We start from the raw sequence: 26,335 nt of genomic DNA, 5'->3' as shown, positions 1-26,335 counted from the left end.
CTTCGGCTGCTCAACAACAACAAAGCTGAAGAATCTCATGCAGCCAAAATGAAGATTGTCAGTAACGGTGTTCAGCCTTACATTGTTCAAACTGGAGTCGAACACTGATGGAGAGACTCAGGAAGAAGTTCCTCAAGAAGATGTTTCTGAATGGTTGGAGGATAAATTTATGTAGTTGCTGTGAAGTTGATTCAACTCATCGACTAGCATGTGCCGTCATGTTAATCTTTTGTGCAAATCCAGCGTTGAATTGATCCTCGTTTGTGAAGCCGTCCGGAGTAAAATGACGGCATGTTAACAAAACTCTACTACAACAACTCTTCCTCTTCTCTAAAGCAGCCCAACATGGCCTCACCCTCTTTATTGCGTATTCTCGGGGGCAGGGTTTATGTAAATTTTAGGATTAGTGATGTCACTAACCTGGGAAGAAGCTTGTTGTAGTCCCTACCAGCCATTTGTTGTAGTCCTTAAACAGAGAATTCTTTAAAAGAAAATATCTCCTTTTGCATTGAACTTTGAGCATTGTAACTTTGCTGACGTTTTATGCTCTTACAGCAACATTACACACTAACTAAAGTTAAAAAAGTTAAATCATAATCAACCACCCCTTTAAAACAAATATAGCTGCAAGCAGCAATGCGGGCCAAGCCCCAAAGGCACCGCATGCAGAGCAAGCACAATAAATACAGCATGTACAACAAGCAGAACAATCACAGCAAGCATATCACTCTGAACAGTCAAAGGCTCTACAATGTGAATCTCAGGAGCACAAAAAACTATTAAGATTTTGTATATAAATGCACCGCATGTTATAATTATTAAGTTCAAATTGGATAATTCTCAGAAAGAAACAACATCTTCTTGCCACAGTACCTCAGGAACAGACACTATGCAATAAAACAATCAGTCTACAAACCTGGAGCAGAGATCATGAAGCAAGGGTACAGTCAGAGAAATTACATTTCATCTCCAGTCTCATGACTGAAGTTCTGAACAATTTAAAATTTACTGTGATAAATGATGTGGTCAAAATGGAACCTCTTCCCAGAAGTACCTTTGCAACTCAGTACATTCTTAGATTTCTCTGGAAGAACACAGCTACACTTTTTCCAGGGTATCTGACCACATATGGTGATGCTTTTTTGCTGCTTGGACCATATTTGGGATTCTTGTCCATAACACAAATGATTTTGTAATTTAAAAGGGTACCTTCTGAGTTCCATGGAAAAACTCTGTCCACTCTTTTTGGGAGGCTCCATTTTTGTTTTCCTTGTGACTATGTAGAGTTTGCATTAAAGGTGCAATATGTAGCTAATATTTATGTCCACTAGAGGTCGCTAGAGGCCTATTCAAAACAAAGGCGTAGCTTGATGACGCCTCGTTTGAGCGCGGAATCTTGGGACATGTGGTCTTCACATCAACGGCCGGTGGAAAAGAATTGGGATAGGACTTCGGGAAGAAATCATGTTCATGGATGCGATTATTAACGTTACTGTAGTATGAAGCAGAGCAGGACCGAGTGTTGTGGGAGCTGAACGAGGCCACTGGAGCGATTGCGCAACACACGCCTCATGAGCAGCAGGACTTTTATTATGCCACAGTTGCCGGCGCCGCTTCCGCTATTCCGGTCATGAGTATGATGTAACACAGATCTGTTTATCATATTAGATACATTTGAGAGTGTTGAAAATGTTATAACGTTACTCTGTGCGTTCGCTCTGCAGCTGCTGGGAGACACTTGTTGCACACTGCAGTAAGATAAATCGATTTTAGAATATCATGTTAAATGCTGGATGGCTTGTGTTGATAAATGACAAGCAATTAATTTTAAAACGTATTGTATGATAGAGAAAATGCTGTATTACTGTTATTAGAAATAAAGCTGCATCTGATTATGCTATGTTAGCTACTTGACAAAATAGTGTTTTTCTCATGGTAAAGCATGGTACTCGCAAAAAATCAAGAAAATTAGATTTAAACAATAAGACTAAACATGTTGAGCTATATAACAATAATTAGTTTTCTGTCTATAAATATATAAAAACTGTTCCTTTAAAAAAATGTAATATATTAAAGCGTCTTTGGTGTTTCCATGGTTTCTTCAAAATAAAACCGGAAACCGAGGGTAACGCGGGTATGACACAATTGCCTTGGTTAAAATTGCAATTTTCTCACGATTTACTAATAGTTACAACATTTGGGATGTTGTAAGTACTCAAGTGAACAAAATATATAACACTGACCTAGTGGTTTTTGGATATTTTACTGCAAAAGTCTTACATATTGCACCTTTAATTTCATAGATATAGATACTTATTTATTTTTACCATAATGATTTTCTACATCCACTAAATGGCAACAACTCACCACAAAAGTGCTCAAAGTGCTTAATATACTTCTCTGATTTGTTGATGGGTCTTTGGCACACTTTTGGCATTTGAACATTCATGTCAGCCTCCTTCTACCAACTGCCAATTAAAGTTTGGTTAAAATGATGTTTCTTGTTTATTTAAATTTGTATTATCTGAAAGAAAATCAATCAATTAAAATGTACACTAAACGTAACTATCCATATAAACGTAAACATTAAAAATGATCAATACTGGCACTATTTCATCAAATCTTCGGTTTACCTTAAAAGGAGCACATGGATTTGAGCGGCGACTTCATGAAAAAACTTTTTGAGCGATGACTCGATGACAAATTGCTGAACTATGAATCATTTAATTTGAGCGAACTGTTTGAACGAACAGATTCATTAAAACGATTCAGCTAACATCCAGGCAGCGACGCACGTACGCCCTCACACAGACTCGCAGTCAGAACACGCGCGCTCGCCTCGCTCGTGCTCATTCTCGTGCTCAGACTGCGCTGCGCGGACCTGCTTCACTCTATAGCTGGATTACACTCATATTTACTCTCATCAGTAGCAGCCTTCAGGTAATTTATCATCCTTTCATTGCGGATGAAGGAATATGCAGCTGCTGTCGTCATTTATATACATGCCAACACAGATGTATGCGTCTTAAATGTACTGAAGATTTCATATGTTGAAGTGGGATTTAAACTTGAGGCTAGTGTGTTTTTTTGTGCTTTGAATATGGTGACATGTTGATATTGAGTAAATGTTAAAAGTGTTTACAATTGCTTAATTGGTTGCTCAGTCCTCGCGTCATTTTGCTGCAACACCTGCACAAAGTAAAGAGAAAAATGTTTTAAAGTGAAAATGTAAATATATTTTAAAGGTATATAAGCTGTCTAAAACCTAGTGAGCTGCTGTTGATTTGGAATTCTCCTGCTCGCGCTCATAATGTGCCGCGCGACCTTGCAAAAATGCACAATGATAACTATAGATTCAGTCATCATGTTATACAGTTATTTTTGTTATTGTAATAAAATTGTGGCAGTTGGTTTTATCCACCACTGTCATAAAAATAAACAAAATGTACAGAAAGATTGTGACGTTTTCTGACACTGTACTGTATACACTGCTGATTTTACTGTGCTAATAATAGCTGTAGGAACTTTGGAATGTTGGTAGAAAATAATTAATATTTGGTTCTTCACTATAAAACAATGTGTGTCGGTCATAAAAAATATGATCCCCAAAAATTCTAGCTTTTGAGACACTTCCATGTTCTTTAAAATTCAAGTCCCTTCTCTTTGCGCTTTATACATTATAGATTGTATTGTAGCTTTACAGTAATAGACAGTAAAACAACAGTATTAATGTTGCCAAATTATTCAATTATGAAACAAATTTAATTTCCACTGTAAAGCAGCTCTACAGAGCCCATTAATTTATTAAATTCGATGTTGATTCAATTTCTCAGTAACAATTTTGATGTTGCAAAGCTCATCAGTTATGAAACAAACTCATATCTACAGCTCTAAGACAACAGTGCCATTATTCAGCTCAAAAAGTGAGAGAGACAGTCATTTTTATAAGCATTTAAAGGGATAGTTTACCCAAAAATGTCATCATTTACTCACCCTCAAGTTGTTCTAAACCTGTATGAGTTTCATTATTCTGTTGAACACAAAAGAAGATATTTTGAAGAATGCCGTTAATAGGGTTGCCAACTTCTGGACAGGAAAATAAGGGACAATTGTGGTTCTTTGTTGCAAAATAAGGGACAGAATAAGGGACACTCAATATATTTGTACTGTACCTCACAGTTTATGTCATTTCAGTATTATTCAGTTATGTATGTATATAAAAGATGTATAAAAGGTTCTCAGACATAAACATTCCGTGTCAAAATCAACCAAATTTCAGAAACTTTCCCTTCCTGAGGAAGAAGAAAGCCAAAATAATGAATGTAATGGATGTATATTTACTGGGTAATCCAATATTTTACAATTTTATACAATTTTCACCTGAGATTTGGAGTCAGATTACAGGGAGGTAAAATGACTTTAGAACAACATCAATATTTTATTTTTACACAGAGATTGGTTGGCCTGTTAGTTAAATCTGTTGACTTTAGCAATCTTTATTGCATTATAAACCAACAGTTCAAAAATGGCAAAAAGCAATTTCTTGTGGTTTTTTTTGCCCAAAGTTTGCATTTCTGTAACACATATTACAGATATCCTTTTAGATTCTAATTCTTAACAAACTTTTCTTTTCTTAATTTTTAAGGCCCAAAATGGTTCATTTCCAGAGATAGGGATCTCAATGCGCCTCCATGAGTAAACTGGTACACATTTTCAATGGTCGCACATTTTTCTGAAGAACAAATAATGTTGAAACTAGAAATGTATCTCGTTTTTTCTGTCAACTCAATTGAACATTCCTGTCTGAGTGCCATAAATAGTATTTTTCCAAAGTTTGTGTGCCTGTAATTCTAAAAGTATAAAAGATATCTCAATATCAGTCTATATTTTCATTCTTAATAAACTTTTCTGTTGTAATCTTCATTTTAAAGGCCATATAATATGGTTCAATCCCATAGAATCCCATGTTCAAATTGTTGAATTTGACCCATTTTCTATATATATATATATATATATATATATATATATATATATATATATATAGCTACAACAACAGATATTAAACATCAACCTCTATTCTAAACCATAAACTTAAAAAAAAAAAAAAAAAAAAAGGAAGATAGGCCTACATTGATGGCATAAAATTTAAAAGCATAATAACTGAACATCTTTGAAATTTCAGCCAATAAAGCATTTTTTAAACAATGGCACTTAAAAGTTTTAACTAAATGCTGTTGCAACCATGTATGAATAAATGAAAATGTATATTTTTTTTTATTAAAGAGAAATAGAGAACTTAGAGAATTAGCCTATGGGCTGCTCTTTATTATTTTGTGTTTCAATAATGAGGTCCAAGAATAGCCTACGCTACAAATTAGGCTACTTAAATGAGCGTAACATGTTTTTTTTCTATTTAACAACATTAGCAATAGTGAAAGATGACTTCCCTTTTTGATCACGTCTTATTCTCAATTTAGAGCATATGCCTGAGAATATGGGACAAACTGCGTTCCGTATGCCTTTCATACAGAATGATTCATTGATGCCTCAAATACGGGATGATTCCATATTATACGGAACGGTTGGCAACCCTAGCTGTTAACCAGACAATTTCTGGTCCCTATTGACTTCCATAGTATTTTTTCCCCCCATACTATTCCCATCAACTGTCTGATCACCCATATTCTTCAATATCTTCTTTTGTGTTCAACAGAAGAAAGAAACTTAAGGGTGAGTAAATGATGGCAGGATTTTCATTTTTGGGTGAACTGTCCCTTTAAGCGAAGGGTTTTACTTGTCATAGAAGACCAGGGGTGTCCAAACTCAGTCCTGAAGGACAGCTGTCCTGCAGAGTTTAGCTCCAACCAGCTCCAAAACACCTGCCTGGAAGTTTCTATATAGATCTTGAATAGCTGGATCAGGTGTGTTTAATTGGGGTTGGAGCTAAACTCTGCAGGACAGCGGCCCTCCAGGACACCCTTTCTGTAAACTCATATGCGGATTGTGTGGAAATCAGTTTTTTTTTTCAGTCTGCATGATTGTGGAGCTGCTTGTGACTAAATTTGTTTAAAATCCACACAGTCTCTGTACAGTACTGTAAATGTACATGTGTTATTAAATGCTGTGTTTAGGAGAGAAGAGAGGAGCTGCTGCTAATGAATGTGTCTCCCTTTTTAAACAGGTCCATCATCACAGCAGCCATGGGCACTCTGGCATTCTGAGTGACAGGTACTGCATTTTATATGAGAGCTTCATATATGACAGATACTGGCATGATGACTGATGTAAATATCACCTTAATATCAGTTCTGCAATGCTACAAGCCAAGTCGCCTGATCAAAACTTCTGAACCCTTGAGTTTCATTTTGCATTGTGCATCAACTGTTAGACAGTGACAGCTGCAGCTGCTCAAATCTCTCATATACAGATGTGAAAATGCCCTGTGAATGATGAGTGTGAACAGTTTTATGTCTCCTTGTGTAGAATTTTAATGAATGAACTTCTTGTGTTGTGGATATTCAATCTGCATCTGTGTGCTCCTGAAAATACTTGTTTTCATGAGGATTCTCATCTCTTTTTGAAAGGCGCTTCATTATTCATTATGTCACATTTCCTAGAGATGGAAGTTGACGCCCTCCTGATTTCCAGTCAGCAAGCAGTGAATTGACTGACTGCATTTCCCTCAGATTCAGTGTGTAGCGCGGGCGCCCCCTGAAGGCTGAAGGCTGCGTGGCATGAGCGTGTGCGGGAGGAAGGCTCTGACTCTGCTCAGCAGCGTGTTTGCGGTATGCAGTCTGGGGCTGCTTGGGATCGCCGTCAGCACTGACTACTGGCTCTACCTGGAGGAGGGCGTCATCCTGCCTCTGAACCAGAGCACTGACATACGCATGTCAATCCACTCCGGGCTCTGGAGAGTCTGTTTTCTGGCAGGTGAGTTACATAGATGATTCGACTTTTGGGAGACTTTCTGTTCCTCAGTTACATACATTTACAATTATTCATTTAGCAAAATCTAAATGAGTGATGCTGATTTTTTTTTTAAGTAATCCACATCTCACTACCGCAAAGAATATTTAAAGGATTAGTTCACTTTTAAATAAAATTGTCCTGATAATTTACTCACCCCCATGTCATCGAAGATGTTCATGTCCTTCTGTCTTCAGTCGAAAAGAAATTAAGGTTTTTGATGAAAACATTCCAGGATTATTCTCCTTATAGTGGACTTCAATGGCCTCCAGACGGTTGAAGGTCAAAATTACAGTTTCAGTGCAGCTTCAAAGGGCTTTAAACGAGACCAGACGAGGAATAAGGGTCATATCTAGCGAAAAGATCTGTCATTTTTGAAAAAAATACAACTGTGCATGCTTTATTAACACAAATTATCGCCTTGCACATGCTTCCGCTTTTTGTATTCTTCAAAAAGCTTACGCTGTATGTCCTACACTTTCCCTGTTCTATTTATGGAAAAAAATGGAACTTGCGCCGCGTTCGAGACGTTTCTCTAGATAAGACCCTTATTCCTTGTCTGGGATCGTGTAGAACCCTTTGAAGCTGCACTGAAACTGTCATTTTGACCTTCAACCGTTTGGGCTCCATTGAAGTCCACTATAAGGAGAATAATCCTGGAATGTTTTCATCAAAAACCTTAATTTCTTTTCGACTGACGAAAGAAAGACATGAACATCTTGGATGACATGGGGGTGAGTAAATTATCAGGAAAATTTTATTTAAAAGTGGACTAATCCTTTAATGTATTAACAAAAAAAAGATTAACAAAAATATCCAGCACATAGGTACAAATTATGGCTTAAAACATAAGGCTAAAACTCTTTAAAAAATAGTATATAAAGTAGAATTAATAGTAGTATTAAAAATACCATATACAGAGGTCAAAATATTTAATTAATTTGTATTTTTATTATATTTAATAATTATTTAATTTAATATCTGTTTTTTTTTTAAACTATGATTTGTGTGATTTTGTTATTTTAAGCTACTTTTTAAGCCATGGAATTGGATAAAAAGTAATAAAAATTACACTTAAATTAATTCCTCATTCTAATAAAAAAAAATATATTCTTATATTTATTTATGAATTTATTCTTAAGAATCTAGATGTTTCTGTTGACTGGAGATGGTTTTGTGGATGTTCCCTGGTGTTTAACTTCACACAGCTTGTCACGGCACCATTCGCTGTGGATGTTTCCTCCCTGATGGTGGGAATTGATATCACTGTGTGAATAAGACAGAAACTCCCAGTGTTGATATAAGAAAGTGAGCTATTTACACCACAGTCAGGGACGGCTTAATGCACAGGCCTACCAGGCACATGCCCAGGGAACTAGGGCCTCAGACAAGCCCCCCAACCTCCACCATCTCTACCCCCACTGCACCGCAAAACTCATACTCAACGAGAAATTGGAGTGACACTGCTAAACTCATACTCAATCAACAAGAAATCAGAGCGCCACATCCCTAAACTCATACTCAATGAGAAATTGAAGCAACACCACTGAACTCATACTCAATTAACAAGAAATCAGAGCGCCACGTCCTCATACTTAAAGAGAAATTGGAGCGCCGTGCCACACCACTTAACTCATACTCAACGAGAAATCAGCGCCACACTGCTTAACTTACATTAAATGAGAAATTGGAGAGCCACACCACACCACTTAACTCATACTCAACGAGAAATCTGAGCGCCAAACCGCACTACTAAACTCATAGTCAACGAGAAATTGGAGAGCCACACCGCACCACTTAACTCATACTCAACGAGAAATTGGAGCGATGCACTGCTAATCTCATATTCAACACGAAATGGAGCACTGCATCACACAACTTAACTTATACTCAATGAGAAATCAGAGCTCCACTCTGCTAAACTCAAATTAAACAAGAAATCGGAGAGCCACACCGCACTATTAAACTCATACTCAACAAGAAATTGAAGCGAGACTGCTAACCTCATACTCAACAAGAAAATGGAGTGCCACACCGCTAAACTCACTTGATGACGGCAAGTTTGAGCGCGGAATCTTGGGACATGTGGTTTTCACCACAACGGCTGGTGGAAAAGAATCGGGATAGGACTCGGGAAGAAATCATGTTCATGGATGCGATTATTAACGTTACTGCAGTATGAAGCAGAGCAGGACTGAGTGTTGTGGGAGCTGAACGAGGCCGCTGGAGCAGAGGGACTTTTATTATGACACAGTCTCCGGCGTCGCTTCCACTTTTCCGGTCAAGCGTATAAGGTAACACAGCTCTGTTTATCATATTAGATACATTTTTAGAGTGTTTAAAATGTTATAACATTAGTCTGAGCGTTCGCTCGGCGACTGCTGTGAGACACTTGTTGCACACAGTAAGATATCATATTAAATGCTGGATGGCTCGAGTTGATAAATGGCATGCAATTCATTTTAAACATAGGCCTATTGTATGATGGAGAAAATGCTGTATTACTGTTACTAAAAAAATTAAAAATTGTGTTTTTCTCTGAGGTATGGTAAAGCATGGTACTCGCAAAAAATCAAGAAAATTTGATTTAAACAATAAGACTAAACGTGTTGAGCTATATAACAATAATTAGTTTTCTGTCTATAAATATATCAAAACAGATGTTCCCTTGTCTATTAAAACATGTAATATATTAAAGCGTCTTTGGTGTTTCCATGGTTTCTACAAAATAAAACTGGAAACCGAGGGTAATCCGGGTATGACGCAATTGACAGGCGACTCCTTACACGTCCCAGAGCCTTGGTAAATTTGCAATTTACCAAAATCTCGATTTACAAATAGTTGCAAACGTTTGGGATATTGTAAGTACTCAAGTGAACAAAATATATAACACTGGCCTAGTGGTTTTTGGATATTTTACTGTAAAATTCTTACATATTGCACCTTTAATTATAAATTAGAGCACCACATTGCACTACTGAAATCATACTCAACAAGAAATCCGAACGTCACGCCGCACTATTAAACATACTCGACGGGAAATTGGAGCAACACCGCTAAACTCATACTCAACGAGAAAATGGAAAGCCACACCGCACCAATAAACTCATACTCAATGCGAAATCGGAGAAACGTACTGCTAAACTCATACTCAATGAGAAATTGGAGCACCACACCGCTCTACTAAACTCATGATGTTTCATTAAAAAAGTTCAGGAGGAGATCATTCAAATGATCTATGCAATGAACGTCATCAGCAATCAGCACATCTATCCTATCAGCATATATACACAGTCAACTCACCTACATTCCTCAACAGTTTTTCAGCATCCCTCCACCACCCCAACTCCTTAATCTTGGCTCCTACCACAGCCAAGAATACTGGGGGAGTACTCTGGGTTTGGGCCAAATACCGAGCTGGGAGCCCTTTCCTCAGACAGCACGCCAAATATGCATACCATTTAATCTATCTGACTTATTTGTAAGTGCGAACTCGTGAAATACTCAATGAAAAATCGGAGCACCATGTCCATCCTTTAATGACCAAAGTGGAACCATATTCTGATGGTTCTTCCACAATGTCACAAAGCTCAAATCATCTCAAACTGGTTTCTTGAACATGAAAATGAGTTCACTAAACCAAACTGAGCTCCACAGTCACCAGATCTCAATCCAATAGAGCAACTTTGGGATGTGCTGGAATGGGAGATTCACATCATGGATGTGAAGCTGACAAATCTGCAGCAACTGCGTGATGTTTTCACATTACACTGGTACTAGCAAGGTGTACCTAATAAAGTGGCCAGTGAGTGTATGTTTGTACAAATGAACAATTGATCTCAAACATGCTAACCTGTACAGAGATTAGGCTAAATATGCACCCCTTTTTCTGCACCCCATTCCTGCAGTTTTTAATTTTATCCTCCTGAGATGGAAAAAAACATTTTTCATTTATGAAAAATAAAAATAAAATAAGATAAAATGTTATAATTAAATATTTGAATCCCTATTTTTCACCCTGTTTCCCTGTTAGAGTCAGTGTTCTAAGTAATAGCCAGTCATCTGAGTTCATTCCAATGGACTTCACACATTCAAAGGGGTTTTATTGGTTTTATGCCATTATTTTTGACTGGCCAGGCATTCTGGACTGATTACAAAAGTTGCAGTTCTATCTGTGTGTCCTCCTTTGGCATCGCTATGGCAGTTGTTGTCCGTGAGCATCATTTTCTGAATGTGTTTAATGATGGGATGTGTCCTGCTGTATTGATGAGGTTTATCCATGTGTGTTTGTTATCGTTTAGATGACACATTGAGCTCACACTCTAAATTGGCAAACAACGGCCTGCTGTGGCACAAACACACACATTAGTCTCAGTAAAGGAATGCACTGTGTGTGTGAAGATGTGGGCGAGCGATTGGACTGAGTTTGATCCAAACCCACGCTGTTTATAGCTGGTTAAATTGAGCGTGACTGTGAACAGATGTGAGCAGTCGTTTGAGGCTCTACAGGATCGGGCTGGTGGGATCACGATCAGCCGTGTGATTCAAACACCCGAAGCTTTCAGAAGTCCAGAAGTCTCACGTTATTTCTGTGCTTTAAAGTGAGAGGTTTGCATTGCTTTGGGTGTTACAGTGTTGAGAGTGTAAATGGGATATGATATCATGATCCTGTAGGTCTGACCACATGATGAAAGTGTCAGTGACTTTCTGCACTAAAACTACATTCTCCAGAAGGAAAGAGAAATCACAGATGACGGCCATTAAAAGCCCTTCTTCTGTGGAACATAAAAGAAGATATTAGGGACTTTAAGCAACAGCTGCTGATGGAATGGAAACAGTGTTCTGCTGTTCAAATGCACGACTTTAAAGGCAAAATATGTACGATTTTTAGATTAAAATATCCAAAAACCACTAGAACAATGTTATATATTTTGTTGACGTATACTTGCATTATCCCAAATGTTTCCAAAAATGTTTAAATCCAGAGAAATAAGCAATTTTAACCAGGACATGGACCGTCTTGTTGCGTCGCCTGTCACTGATATTATATCCAGAAACACCAAAAACACTTTACACCTCTGCAAAACGCATATTATTAAATATTTGAGTAAATGTAATTAGTTACTGTACTTAAGTATCTTTTTGGCTACTTTGTAGTTGTACTGAGTATCAAAGATATTAGCAACTTTTACTCTCTACTTGACTACATTTTTGAACAAGTAAATGTACTTTTTACTCAAATACATTTGTGATGAGTAATGTAATTACTCATTACATTTTGCATGGCACCTAACTTTTTCTGCAGCAGTTTGGTTCTGCTATAAAGAAGCGATATCGCCATCTAAGGGCATTGAATGTACTATATCTTGTGCGTTTTTCCTTTACTCACCCAAACTTGTCAACAAGGGTACTTTACATGAATGCCTTAGCAGGTAGTTGCTGATCCCAGGTGTTTGATTTTTGAGATGAGGAAATGACTGCAGTTGGTGATGAGGCCCAAACCAGCACATCCAGTGCAAGTAGACTTCGACTATTTAATTTTACTTAACATTGTTTTATTTATCTGCTATATTAGCAAGACCTTTTTGAAGGATATTGGTTTACTTATGGCCTTTTTGTGCACTTGAGCTTAACTGAGACTTGAGAGTTTGTAGACGATTAAAAGGTTGTTGTGTCGACCTTGACCTAGCAATATTGAGGTGTTCCGTTTTATTTTGATTTTAGAAAATAAACTTGATTTCTCATCTTACAAATCAATTGTTTCTTATTTTCACTGGCATGTCTCTCAGGACTAGTGCATCTTTGAACCTACATTCGAGTAAAATACTTAAGTACTGTTAAAATCAGATACTTTAAGTCGTATTGGAATTGTCATTTTCAATGTAAGGTATCTGTACTTTTACTCAAATATGGTTTTCAGGTACTCTTTACACCTCTGGCGTTTTGTTAGGAAAGCAACTGTTTGGATACTTTATCAGCAGAAAACGAATCATTGTTATAATGCTCAACAAGGTTAGTCTTATTGTTTGAATCTCTAGTTTTCTTGATTTACCACGAGTACCATGTTTTTTACCATGCCTCAGAGACAACACTATTTTGTCAAGTTGCTAACATAGCATAATCAGAGAGAGATTTTTCCATCATACAATATATCTTTATATTAATTGCATGTCATTTAGCAACACAAGTCATCCTGTTTTTATTAATGATATTTTAATATCGATCTAGAATACTGCAAAGTGCAGCTAGTCTTTTATACAAGCAAACGCACAGAGTAACGTTATAACATACTTTCAACATGCTCAAATATATTTAGCATGATTGTTTTAACAATTTCTTTAAAATTGTGTTACCCCACATATGCAACGAAAAGAGCAGCAATGGCCGACTGCAACATAAGCATAATAAAAGTCCCCTGGACTCCCGCTGCTCTCGACCCACCCTGCTTCATACCACAGTAATGTTAATAAAACTTTAATACATTAGCTCACCCATGAACATGATTTCTGCCAGAGTCCGTCAGATTGCTTTCCATCGTCTGTGGAGGTGAAGACAACAACTCCCATGATTCCACGCTCATTAACGGCATCATCAAGTTACATCTTTGTTTTGAAGAAGTGACCTCTAGTGGAAAAAATTACATATTGTGCCTTTAACTGCTACTTTGTGACGTTCTGTTGTATTGACGTTCTGCTTTAGCCGTCTCCTACGGTAGATTAGCAGATTTATCTTCAATGCACGACAGATTAGATATGTAAATGTTATGTTTCATGGTAATGTGGCATTTTAATTGTATCTGTATATTATTTAATGCCAAAAGCAACCCTTCACTTAGATTTTTTTTAAGTGACATTCTTTTGTACTTTGTCAAATGATTAAATGATCCATTATGCCATCCTCTTGCTTAGTCATTTTTGCATTCTTTTGCTATGTTCTATTTAGTATGAATGTAATCCAGACGTACTACATTTGCCATGTTGTCATTATCATGTGGCCTACAGCATCAGTTTCACCTCCATTCACAAATCCTCTCATGTGGCCTCATGGGATAGTAAAGTGTTCATCATATGCACACTTCACAATCTCACCGGAAGTAGTAGGTCATCCTGGTACTTTTTGCCTACTCTTTTATGAGTACTGTGAATTCAGACACATGCCTATAGTAGGGAAGTATGTGATTTTTTTTAATGCAGCTAATATCTTTGAAAGTCATACAGGTTTGGATGACACAAGGGTAGAATTTTCATTTTTGGTGCACTGTCCCTTTAAGAATGTTATAATAACACTTAAACGCCCCTCCACAACTGACTATAAGCTCAGTCAGATTTGCCTCCATCCAATCAACAACCGAAGTCCCCGTCCTACATTTCTTTCCATTTTCAATAATCTGTTTCACTTGCATGTACGTCATAATACAGAACAAATGATCTGTCGCTACAAATGTCGGTAGAAATTATCTGTCAGTAGATAGCCATGTGGGCAGTGCTCTGAAAACACAGTTACACCTCAGCCAGAGTTTTCAATCCAGGTTTGTGGTTGTGTCTGATCTTGCCCCCTCTTTTTCCCTCTTCTGTTCTTGTCTAATGTATAAAAAAAATAAAATAAATTAAAAATAGAAAGTCTGAAATCATGAGATTCATCACAGTTATTGTATTTTATTCACAACCAGTGTTTGAAACACTGGTGTGTACTATGAAATGAAAAGCCAATGCTCACCATGTCTGCTAAACGTCCCGGAGCAATAACAGTGTCCTCTGTGTGTCTCAGGTGAGGAGAGGGGCCGCTGCTTCACTATCGAGTATGTGATGCCCATGAGCGTTCAGCTGACCAGTGAGTCGACGGTCAGCGTTCTGAGTAAGTCATCAAACCTTCATGACAAATCATTGTGTTATCAATCTGTTCAAAATCTAGCTTAGTTACTTACTAATGTCTACAGCAGTGATTCTGGTTTTAGTCCCAGATTTGACAAGACTTTTCTTTCTAAATGACTATTAAAATTTGGTAACACTTTATGGCACGGTTTCACAGACAGGGTTTAGATTAAGTCAGGATTAGGCCTTCGTTCAATTAGGGCATTTAAGTAGCTTTTATAAATGTGCCTTCGAGAAAAAAACATTACTGATGTGCATCTTGAGACAAAACAATGGCACTGACATATTGTAAGATATGCCAATGCAAGTTAATTAAAACATCTCAAACATGGATTTTAGTCTGGGACTAGGCTTAAACCTTGTCTGGGAAACCGGGGGTGTAAGTGTAAGTTTATATATTGTAGTCTCTAATATGTTAATATAGGCCATATACTGTACAAATAGTGAGCTCTTCAATCATTGTCACTGTAATTAGCCAAATTGTTATTGTTTAATTAGCTCATATGTAAAGAGTTAGATCATGCTTTTAATGCTTTGTTAAAAACGTATTAACCCTAAATAGTTCTCACTTTAGATTAGGTCATCGAATTGCTTTATAAGCAACATTTATTGGACATAAAATGTATACAAATACATAGGGTTAGTTCTATCAGAAAGACTCGGGAGGCAAGATAACATGACAATGAAATTTATTAACAACCAGTAAGCTACAGAATAAGATAAAGTTCTTTGGCGTAGGCCCCCGTCTGTAGCACACATCCAAAGGGTTGTAGGCTCAGCATATCCTGCCTGGAATTAAGGCAGGGGCGTAGCCGACCCCCACGGGGTTATGGACAGGGACCATCCTGGTGGTGGTGGGGAGGATGGAGGTGGAGATTGGCGTCAGCATCTGCAAACTCAGATAAGTGCAAGTACAGATGCTTTATACCCAAGTGTTCAATAATGATTGGTTAGATCTGATCTAATGGATGACGTAACATCAGAGTTTTCCCGGCAGAACTTACACTAGAGCTTTCATTTCACCCAAAAATGAAAATTCTGTCATCATTTACTTCCCTCAAGTTGTTCCAAACCTGTATACATTTCTTTGTTCTGCTGTATACAAAGGAAGATGTTTGGAAGAATGTTTGCAACCAAGCAGATTTTGCCCCCCATTGACTACCATAGTATTTTTCCCTACTATGGTAGTCATTGGGGGGGCTAGATCTGCTTGGTTACAAACATTCTTCCAAATACATTACAGTTAATGTTATAGTTGTTATAGTAAAGTATAGTGTTTGTTCATGTTAGTTTACAGTGCATTAACACACCTTTTTTTGATTTTAATAATGTATTAGTAAATGTTGAAATTAACATTAACTAAGATTAATAAATGCTTTAGAAATATTTTTCATTGTTAGTTCGTGTTAACTAATGTAGTTAATTAATGTTAATTAATAGAACTTTTTTGTAAAGTGTTACCTAAAATTCATTGTTTTCTTGCTCTTGGGAGTCAAGGTCACTTCATGTGTTTTACTGATCAGTTAGCCATCTGATTTATCAAAACGATTCCATTTACACTTGGCCACATAAATGTGTCTCCGTAAAACGGATATAAATCCGATATTCAATTTCTGCGCTATATGCAGGTTTATGCAGATTATATGCAGTTCACGTCACCGAAAGCAACAAATATGAGCTGCATTTTATTGATCATCAGCTAATTTCAAAATCAAAGACCGCAATAGGAGAGAGCGTGCCCCTGGCACTGGTAAGATCATTACTTTTAATGAAGATGATTGTGTTTTGAGTGTCTGTTACTTACTGTCAGTTTCAATCACAGCAGTTTGCTAAAGAGATACTCAACTGCTCATCTGTGAAGCTGCATGCTCTAGTAGCGCTATCATTTCTGGCTATAACATGATATTTAGGCTATAACACGTCCTCACACATTTATTTTTTAGTATTTTTGGGAGGAGTAAAATTTACATATGTGGTTTCAGCAACCAGTTTTGACTACGTCCCAGACCACCTCCTGAAGTGGTTTGAGCGATCGGATTTATATCCGTCTCGAATGCATTTTGTAGGGCATTTACATCTGGTCTTTTCACAATCGGATAGCTATCCAATCAGAGAAAACGCATGAAGTGACCAGGTGTTAACAGGCCTAAGTGTAAATTGTAAAAGAATAGTTTTCATTGTAGTGTGTTAATTACATGGTATTTAGCGTTAATTAGATGCAAATAGTAGCAGATACTGTTTGCACCTGTGTGTATTGTTATATAAAACAGTAATTATGGCAGCATATGATCATATTTATTAAAGTCATAAATGGTATCTCAATGCTGTTGAGACCTTTCTTGTCCTTATGCCTAAAGCCCATCTCCCATATCAGCCTGCAGTAAATGTCCGGGAAGCATGGGGACAATATTATATTTACATTTATGCATTTAGCAGATGCTTAAATCAACACATACACACACAAAAAAAGACAAAATATTAAAAATATATCCAAAGCAACCGAGGAACACAAGCAATATGAGTCACAGTCATATTGCTTGCAAATGAGCTGATATGTGATGGGAATAGGGAGAAGAATGGGATCTGGAAAAGGAAGGATCAAACTTGGGTTGGTCATGTCAAAAGCTAAGTATACTTCAGTTTTTACACGTACGTGTAAATTTTCATCATTCTACGGTAACTGTCCAACTACTAGGTTATGTGCAATTATATGGCTAGTTTTGTTATTTGCAAGTTATAGCATTGCTTTTTCACTGCTGCCAGAACAGAACACCCTCCAACAAGTCAGTGTTTCTCTGAATTATCTTTAGAATCAACACACAAAAGGACAATACATTAAAAAAACATAAAAATAAAGAGAAAAAGAGGAAGGAAATCACAGTCATCACCAGATGTTCATAAAACATACAATTCTTATAACCAAAATGTATACCAAAATCCATTCGGACCAGTAATCCACAAATGTATCTTTCTGAAAGTTTGGTAAAATGGTAAAAATATTTTTTAAAACTTCAGTCCAACCAGTTGAGTATATTCAAATCCACAGCATTCAAATCCACTTGCATATGCTGCTTATACACTCCCATGAAGTACAATGCAGGATGGCTGGTTATTAGCTGTCAGTTTTGACAGCTGTTTTAGAGGCGCTGAGTTTATTTCAGTGTGGAGGTAATTATCCCGCTGAGGGTCTGAGCTGATGGACAGTAAGACAGCGCTGAGAGATCCTTCAGTGAGCTGCTATACAAGCGGCGTCATCTCTGTCATGCATGAGAGGCATCATTAGCAGAAATAGCGCTCCTCTCATGACTTAACTGACATTCACACTTGACTCCAGTAGCTAGCATGTTGCTAAGCTATTGTGCAATAGCATTTGAATTAAGTGAAACTGCTGTTGTGCTGCATTTTTGTGGCTGCAATAGCAATAACATAGTGCAGCATGACCAATGCAGACCGACTGATGAACGAATGACTCTTAAAGGGATAGTTCACCTAAACATGAAAATTATTCCATGATTTACTTACCCTCAAGCCATATTTGGTGTATATGACTATCTTCTTTCAGACAAACACAATACTTTAAAAAATATCTTTGCTCTTTCAAGCTTTATAATGGGAGTGAATATTAACCAAGATTTTGAAGCCCAAAAATGTGCATCCATCATAAAAGTTATCTATACGACTCTAGGGGGGCCTTCTGAAGTGAAGCGATGGGTAAGAAAAATATTCATATTTAAAACTTTATAAACTAAAATAACTAGCTTCTGGCAGACAGCCTAAGCAAATCGACTTACGGCGAAAGAGTAACTTCTGACGACATGTATGATGTAGGATGTAGGAGTATTGTAAGCTTAGATGCCTCTCGTGTTTCAAACAAACTGTTCAACAAACTCAAGCTCCTCTTCTCCTATATTAAAATCCTCTGACATTTCTTTTTAAAAATTCTCGTTTTAGACTTCTAATTCATGACCAGTGTTTTGTTTGCTCTGTGCTTCTGTGTTCGTCAATGCATCATGCATCAGGTCAGAGTTCACTCTTCCGCTGGAATCGACTCGCGTATGGCGATTGCTGGAAGCCAGTTATTATAGTTAATAAAGTTATAAATATGGATATTTTTCTCACAAAAACGCATCACTTCACTTCAAAAGGCCTTTATTTAACCCCCTGGAGCCGTATGGATTATTTTTATGATGGATGGATGCATTTTTTGGGCTTCAAAATATCGAGCCCCATTCACTACCATTATAAAGCTTGGAAGAGCCAGGATATTTTTAAATATAACTCAGATTGTGTTTGTCTGAAAGAAGATAGTCATATACACCTAGGATGGCTTGAGGGTGAGTAAATCATGGGATCATTTTCATTTTTGGGTGAACTGTCCCTTTAACAAAGATAACTATAATGATAACCAAAAATACATTAGCACATGCACAACAACATTGTTTATTCTAAGCATGTTCTTCAGTTATGAAACGCTAATAGGAAAGATTTTGATTGGCTGACAATGTGCCGCTCCACCTCAGCAGCTTCAATAACAGAAATAGCGCTCCTCTCATGACTCAACTAATGTTCACAGTTGATTCCAGTAGTTAGCATGTTGCTAAGCTAATGCCTGCCACACCACTCATATTGTGCATAAGCATTTGAATTAAATGAAAGTGCTGTTTCCTGCATTGCTATTTAGCTGCATTTTTGTGGCTGCGCACAAAAACATACAGCACAACCATAGACTGACTGAAGAACCATAACTAAAACAATAGAAAAGACAACTATATTAGCGCACAACACCACCAGACAACATCATGTTTATTCTAAGCACACGCTTCAGTTATGTTCTGTGAACATATGCTGCATTCACGCCATGTTGTTATTATCACAATTTCGAGATGACAACATCTTGAAATTATTACTCGGAGCTGTTTACGTCCTTGAATTCGGAATTATGCATTTCTATGGCAACACTATCAACACCAAAATTAATCTGCAGTGGTCAGGTGGTACAAATGGGAGCTCTCAGAATACTCCCTGTTTACAGGTTGTAATTACGACTTCTACAAGGACGTGAACACTTTTTACAAGTCGGAATCTCGCAATTATGATTACGACATGGTGTAAACGAACCTATGCACACTAATAGGAAGGACTTTGATTGGCTGTCAGTGTTTTTATCATTCATTGGCTGAAAGAAATGCTCTGAATGTGATTTCAACAATATCTTTCCTCTCTGTCATTATCATTACAGCTGTCTTAGAGCTGCGATCATTTTTAAATTTTAAGGTTATAGTTGTTGTTGTTGGTGTGAACGGGCCTTTAGTCACAATCTCGCACCGTTGAACTCACTATCACTACTATTTTTTTCCTGTGATACTGTTTCTCTTCAGAGATGATCCGTTCAGCCACTCCGTTCCCACTGGTCAGTTTGTTCTTCATGTTCATCGGTTTTGTGCTCAACAATATCGGGCACATTCGGCCCCACCGCACCATACTGGCGTTTGTCTCTGGAATCTTCTTCATCCTGTCAGGTACTCTTCCTCTTCCTCCTCTGACATTCTGACGCATCTCATCTGTCAGGCTGATGTTTGTCCGTCACACAGGTCTGTCTCTGGTGGTGGGTTTGGTTCTCTACATATCCAGCATAAATGATGAGATGTTCAGCAGGACCAAGAGTAATGAGGCATATTTCAGCTATAAGTACGGCTGGTCGTTTGCGTTCGCTGCCATCTCCTTCCTGCTCACTGAGGTGAGAACACCACCATTTACTGTCATTCTCCTCTCGCTTCTCTCCATTATTAGGGCTATTATTCACACTGAAGTGAACTCCCTCACACTTCTTCTTCTTTTTCTTCTCTGCAGTTAATTCAGCCCGGATGTGTTATGTGCTTTTTTTCATCCTATCTCAGTCTTTCTTTAAAGAAATGTAAGATTAAATGAATGTCAAAAGGTTCAGCTCTATCATCCAGATTTGTGAAATGCTGATGATTACCACATACTATAATTTGATCTTCTTGATGTTCAATGCTCACTACCTCACTGCTCTTTTTGCTGCTGCAGTGGATACAGTATGTACTGAGCACAGTATGCTTAAAATATCCAGATGCATTTTATGTAGTTCCAAACGTGTGTTCAGGAGGATCCTAAACATTCAGTCCTGTCAATCATCATTATGAGCGTATATAAGCAGCAGTCACTGCGTCGTCCCAGCGACAATGCTTCCAGCATCCCTCCTCCTCCCCATCTCCTCCTCTATTTCTCTTATTCTCCCTCTGCGCAGTACTGTTATTGAGGGGTTTAACTTGGAGCTCGAGCCGAGTCTCGGGTTCGAGCTTCCTTCGAGGACAGCAAGCCAAGTTTGTTTTACCATTAACCATTCAGACTGAATGGGCAGGCGAACTTGTGAACAGTGAACTGTGTAGGTAATTTATTAATATTTTAACAAAAATATTAACAATTTTGAACATGTATTTCTCATGACAGGCTCTTAAACGTCTCGGTCTTTCTTAACTCATCATTTCACTTGTGAAAAAGAAGTGCAAAAAGAAAAGTTCTCTAGTATATTGTACTGAATGTGCACTTGTAGACTAGTCTTAAAAGTAAAAAAAACAAAACAAAAAAAAAACACTGTACCTCCAGCTGTACCTGTAATATTAATGGAGTAAAAGGTCACTTAAGTTTACTTAAAGAGAGTCCCTTTCAAGGAAATTATGTTCACTCGGTGGCCATATTTGCATATTTGCATTTATATTAATGGAGTAAAAGGTCACTTAAGTTCACTTAAAGAGAGTCCCTTTCAAGGAAATTATGTTCACTCGGTGGCCATATTTGCACCAACTCTTAATGTCAAATTAAAAGTTTTACTTGAAAGTACATTTTTAAAACCATTATATTTTAATAATGTTTTGATATTTTTTCATGCTTTAAGAAGTACACTTTTTTAAAATGTACATAAAGGCAAATTTATCATTAGAAATTTATAATTACAAATATATGACAGAAGTTTCAACAGAAATGACATTAAATTTTAGTTTTCCATAAAGGTTTGATCAGTACGTTCAGCAGTACACTTTAACCACATTTCAAAGACAATTGAAGTATTAATCAAATTACATAGAAGATGTGCTTTAGTTCTACTTAAGTGGGTCAAAAATGCACTCTTAGAACTCGTTTTTCCATTCCAATGCACTACTTTTGCATAGTTTTTCTATGTAAACGTGCTAGACGGACATGTGGTCGCATCTTGCGTCTTTTGTAGCTTCTCACGCATGACATGGCGTTCCAAAAACGTGGCGCTCAAGTTAAAATAAGTTCAACTTTTAAAAAACGCATCTCGAGACCTTGCGTTTTTTCCCCATTCCACTGTCCGCGTTCTGTGTGAACGAGCCCTTAAGTTCAACTAATAGCATTAATATAAATTAAACTATAATACATTTTAATTTAATTGAAAATAACATGCAAAAAGTGTCTGAAAACTCTACATTCAACACTTAAATATATATTTTAAAGTATATTTTTCCATGATAAATACTCTTTTTAAAAGAATGCCAAAGTGTACTTCAGTGGTTAATCGGACTGATGACATTTTTTTCCACAAAAACTGGATGAAAATGCAAAATAACCATTTTATTTTCAAGATATTAGGTGTGTTCGACTGCGCAGACATCAAAGTATATCGAGAGCGATTAGAGAGCAGACGGCCCCGTATGTAAACTCCCTCGCGGTACTTTGATGTAATTGGATACACCTAATAATTAGACGCCACATGCTGATTTAAACATGCAATTTGATGTGACAAACTAAATGAGGTCATGTGACAAGAGTGCAGCATATAGACCTTATTTTCCAGAGAAACAAGCGCGCCGCCATCTTTATAAAATTGTCTTTGAACTTCCGCTTTGCGGTAGCTCTGTACATTTCTATGGCATCGTTGTCAAAGAATAATTAGTTGGTTAAGTGGATTTACTTGTTGTAGAGTTAATGAAAGTTATCATGAGCATTGTTATATTTAAAGCAGATGTCTTAACAAATGTCAGTAGACCCGGAGGATTTTAAAACGAGCAGTTCATTCATAAATGTAAGATCGCTGTGGAAATACAAACCGGAAGTCAAAAGACAACGAGCGCAACGCAGAAAAGGGGCGGGGCTACATAAGGTCAATACTCTGTTCATGCCATTTTGTATTTATCATAATTACTAGATGACAACTTGTACAGTTTCACTTATTGTTTTAACTTATTGCTAGCCCTGTTGAAAAAAACAGCATATGCTGGTTAGGTATGCTTTGAAGCATGGCAGTTGGTTTGAGCTGGTTTATGCTGGTCCCTAGTTGGTCTTGAGCTGGTTTAAGATGGTCCAGTTCTGGTCCTAAGCAACTAGCTCCAGCTCGTGACCAGCTCAGGACCAGCATAAACCAGCTCAAACCAGCTGCCATGCTTCAAAACATGCATATGCTTGTTTTTTCAACAGCAAGTAGCAAGCTAGTGTTCCATTCTGAACATCTTGGTTGATAGAGCTAAACATATATTTCACATGCAACATTCTTTTAACATTTAAATCTTCCATTAAACTACAAAGTCAAGGCTTTTTACATCAGCATTGTGCTTTTTGTTGTAAAATGCCAGTTTTACCCCAGACTCTTGGTTGTTCTTTTGTTTGCTTTCACTAGTATTTTCACTGTTTTCAGTGCACACTTCTGGTGCTTTCTTGCTCTTCTGTGAGTGATTTTCATGGACTTGGCACCCCACGGTCAAATATTTTTTTAACTACTTTTATTGCATTTTAGTCTCTCGCTCTCTCCCCCAATCTGTGTTTTGGTGTACAACTTTTCTAAATATAATTTTACCTTTTTACCTAAATCATTAGTCATAATCAAACACCATTCTCTAAATGTGTTCTGTTATTGCTTGGTGTTTCTTTGAGAAAATGTTTTTTTCCTCTCTGTTCAGAGTGCAGGTGTGATGTCCGTCTACCTGTTCATGAAGCGTTACACAGCGGAGGAAATCTACCAGCCACACCCCAGCTTCTACCGGCCCCGCCTGAGCAACTGCTCCGATTACTCGGGACAGTTCCTTCACCCCGACGCTTGGACGCGGGGACGCAGCCCGTCAGACATCTCCAGCGACGCCTCGCTCCAGATGAACGCTAGCTACCCCGCGCTCCTCAAGTGCCCCGACTACGACCAAGTGTCCTCCTCTCCCTGCTGAAGGACAAGAAGTGATGCACACATATCCGTGTGTCTTTGCCTTATGAGAGGGAACAGACTGATAGAATGTGTGATGGTAATGTTCTCGTTCTGTAGTGAGTCTGAACTTGAAGCGCTTTGTTCCAGCAGGTGGCAGTGTAGTATTCTTCTCTGGAGTGATTCACACACTGATTCTGGTTATAATCATTGAAGTTTAATGTCCAACTGGGTGTCTGTCCATGTATATATTTATGGTGCTTATACAAATATGAATTGTAGCCATTATGGATCACTAGCCTTCTACTAGATTTCAAGAATAGTCCAACATTTATTTGTAATGTGTATATATACTATGTATGTAATGCAATATATCTATTCATATCAAACTGTATACTTATAAAGCTTATTTTAACAAAACTGTTAGTAAATAAGTGCAGAAACTGTCTGTATATCTATAGAAGAAAAAACAAATATAGATGAACACAAATACTGATATGTATGAACTGTCAATTTTGAAATATTTGTGATGAGATGTAATAATATATAGTTGTCCACAGCTTCAAATTCACAAATTCATTTCCTTTCTGCTATGAATACAAAATGGACCTAAATAATGGAACAAATCTTTGTAAATATTATTTCTTTTCTCCACAACATATTTGATTAATCCATGTTTCATAAAAACAATGTGGTTTAACACCAAAAACAATATACAGATATTACAAATGTTGATTTTCTCAATTTTGTAAGCATGAGATGTTTTTGTGAATGTTTTTCATAGCTCTGATGATACTTTCTACATTAGTATTTTGTAAGTGTCAGGATGTTCAACATCCTGCTGCATTTCATTGGATAAAATCTGTACCTGCATAAACCTTTCCTTGCTTTTCTTCATTCATGTTTATTAATTTTTCAGTCACCCCACTTTGTCTAGATTTCAACTAATCTTGACTCCTCAAAACCAATGTCATGACCTGCATCTTATCCATATAATTATATATTTGTCAGTATATAGGTAGACTGTCAATCTGTGCACTGGTGGCAAGGATTTTTCATTTTTCAGTTAGTGACAGTAGGTGGTAAGAGTTTGCTTTGAGTTATCATTCAAAAAATTTTGTGGCTGCGTGCGAAAGCTTACAAATGCTGCTTTTAGAGTATGCAGAGTTGCTGCATCAAGTTACATCTGAATCCAGCGTTAGCTTCATTCCTGTCTCATTAGATACCTTCATCTGATCGATTTTTGAAGGCAGCATAGATGTATCCTTCCCTGCCTTTGATATCCCACAATCCTGTGCGTTCCATTCTGTGACCGTTGAGCTAGAAAAATAAAGATGGCATCTGAAAGTTGTGGTTGGTGGTCAGTTTGTGTGTAAATGTACATTTTTGACCACTGTTTTCCACTTCTTGTGTCATTTCTAGCAGAAGTTACTGTTGAAGTGATTTAATATTGGCTTAGTTGTCACGCCGGTGCCGCACACACCAGGGTTGGAAGTTAATGCGAGCTTGGAAAATTAATAAAAATGTCCCCAGAAATTCAAGATATATAGGGCAAAAATGTCCCTGTAAAAGTTAATGTTTTTAATATTTATAACAGGATATAAAGCCATGGTCACACTAGACTTATTATTATTATGAATTAAAGTAATACATTCAGAATGTAAAAATATAGAACCTACTCGACTTTACTGCAAAAATATCATTCTTTTAATTCAGCCGAGGGGTCATGCCGTGACGAATCGAACTTCAACTGGTCGCGCATCTTCACAGGTCAGAGTTAACCAAACTTGAAATTTGGAGCAAACTTTTTTCGCACAAGCTTGCGTTTCCGGTCTGACACATTTTTGCATGAAAAAAGCATGATTGCAAATGTGATAGCCTATTGTTTTTATACCACAGTTCAACAAAGTAGTAGTTACTATTAGGTGACTTTCCATTTTAGACTTAAGAACATTGTTGCTCTATTTCGCCAATGAAAATAGTTTCAAACAAATCCACAATAGAGCCATTGCGTGTCTCCAAGCAACAGAGTGATGTTTCGTTATGAAACTGTGTTTCTGTCTAATGAATGACTCAGTGACTCAGTGATCTCAATGATTTGCTTTGTCCCTGAATGTATTGGCTCTTTTGAATGAATCGCTTGACAATGATTGAATGACTCACTCATTAAAGGGATAGTTCACCCAAAAATTATTCCATGATTTACTCACCCTCAAGCCATCCTAGGTGTATATGAATTTCTTCTTTCAGAGAAACACAATCTGAGTTACATTTAAAATATCCTATTGAATGGCGCTCACGATTTTGAAGCCCAAAAAGCGCATCCATC

General features: G+C 37.3%; 1 protein-coding gene across 2 annotated transcripts; it reads left to right on the top strand.

Annotated features, from left to right (window-relative positions):
* The first annotated feature begins 2,787 nt into the window (after positions 1-2,787).
* On the top strand, positions 2,788-24,883 carry cacng5b (calcium channel, voltage-dependent, gamma subunit 5b). 2 transcript variants are annotated; one of them, XM_048190623.1, is made up of 7 exons: positions 2,788-2,940; positions 6,182-6,228; positions 6,687-6,930; positions 14,734-14,820; positions 20,216-20,356; positions 20,429-20,574; positions 23,774-24,883. In XM_048190623.1, exons 3-7 carry the CDS (start codon positions 6,735-6,737, stop codon positions 24,029-24,031), a joined length of 828 nt encoding a protein of 275 aa, XP_048046580.1. In that variant the 5' UTR covers positions 2,788-2,940; positions 6,182-6,228; positions 6,687-6,734; the 3' UTR covers positions 24,032-24,883. The 2 variants fall into 2 exon arrangements, with proteins under 2 accessions (XP_048046580.1, XP_048046581.1); XM_048190624.1 differs by having other exon boundaries at positions 6,618-6,930.
* Positions 24,884-26,335: the final 1,452 nt, after the last annotated feature.

This window comes from Megalobrama amblycephala, linkage group LG1 (genome assembly GCF_018812025.1).
Source record: "Megalobrama amblycephala isolate DHTTF-2021 linkage group LG1, ASM1881202v1, whole genome shotgun sequence".
NCBI lineage: Eukaryota > Metazoa > Chordata > Actinopteri > Cypriniformes > Xenocyprididae > Megalobrama > Megalobrama amblycephala.
This window is presented reverse-complemented; position numbering and strand designations above follow the sequence as displayed.